The sequence below is a fragment of the Cryptotermes secundus genome, unplaced genomic scaffold (assembly GCF_002891405.2).
Source record: "Cryptotermes secundus unplaced genomic scaffold, Csec_1.0 scaffold854, whole genome shotgun sequence".
Lineage (NCBI taxonomy): Eukaryota > Metazoa > Arthropoda > Insecta > Blattodea > Kalotermitidae > Cryptotermes > Cryptotermes secundus.
The window spans coordinates 44431-45457 of NW_019727108.1; the positions used below are offsets into that span (position 1 = coordinate 44431).

Genomic DNA, 1027 nt, shown 5'->3' on the forward strand with positions numbered 1-1027 from the left:
CTTTGTCTACAAGTATAATTTAAGTTTTATCAATATGATCCACTCCCGATGTAAGAAGTAAGACAATAATGCGTCATACCTGATGACATCTTAACAAGTGCCTAAATGAATGAATTTTCTGTTAACAGTGAAACATTGTGCTTTTGTAGTTGCTACATGTCACCTTCCGGGGAAGCAAGTATCAAGAGGAATCTCAGTCTACTGCTGAGCTACACCATATATCAAATCACGTCACTATAGCCCAAATTAGAAGTCTGGGGTGGCTACAGTACTGGGGACTTGTTTGTCTGGGGATAGTGCAACGGGGCATGAAGCTGACAACTGATCTCCATGTCTCATATGTCTTCATGGCATGGAGCTAATTAAGCCCTGGGATAACATCACATTCTTACCAAACATAGATCATATGCCAGATTTCCATTTCAGAATGCAGAGGGAGAAAACGAACAGTTTACCCATGACACAAATGAGAATCCAAACCTGAGTTTTATGGGAACAGTACATTACTGCAGAACAGAGAAGGAGTGTGGTAGAGCATGTGAAAGTTTAATGTAAGATAATGCCTTGTATATTATAAGAAAATATTAGTGGAATTAAGTATTTGTTTGCCTCTGTCTGACAGCAGCATGTTGCCCTGAAACACTTGTACCTGCCGTCACACCTCAGAACACAAAGCTTCATATTTCTATGTGGATCACTAACTGTACAATTAATCATTTCTGCTAGTGTCACTGTCTAAGTAGAAACATTTAATGTAAAGTAGATGTCAGAATATTTTCCCAGAACGTATTGTGTGATATAAAAGTGTGTTCCCCCCTCCACAGGTGTATGTTTAATTAGAGTTTACTGTATGTCATAATTAACTTCTGTCTGGGAGTCAGTATAGTGATGGGCTACAGGCTGGATGGCCCAGGTTTGGTTCCTGGCAGTGCAAGATTTTTCTGTTCTTCACAGCATCCAGACCAACTCTGTGGCCCACCCAGCTTGGAACCATGGGCTCTTTATGTGTGTATATATATATATATAT

The 1027-nt window shown here is 39.7% G+C and overlaps 1 protein-coding gene across 3 annotated transcripts in view; it reads left to right on the forward strand.

Annotated features, from left to right (window-relative positions):
• LOC111864494 (Werner Syndrome-like exonuclease) overlaps positions 1 to 1027 on the forward strand; it is a 20679-nt gene that overhangs the window by 2649 nt on the left and 17003 nt on the right. For all 3 annotated transcript variants that reach the window (XM_023851773.2, XM_023851771.2, XM_033751462.1), the window contains exon 2: positions 427 to 551. In XM_023851773.2, coding sequence (XP_023707541.1) covers positions 427 to 551 — 125 coding nt within the window. The remainder of the gene's footprint in view (positions 1 to 426; positions 552 to 1027) is intronic.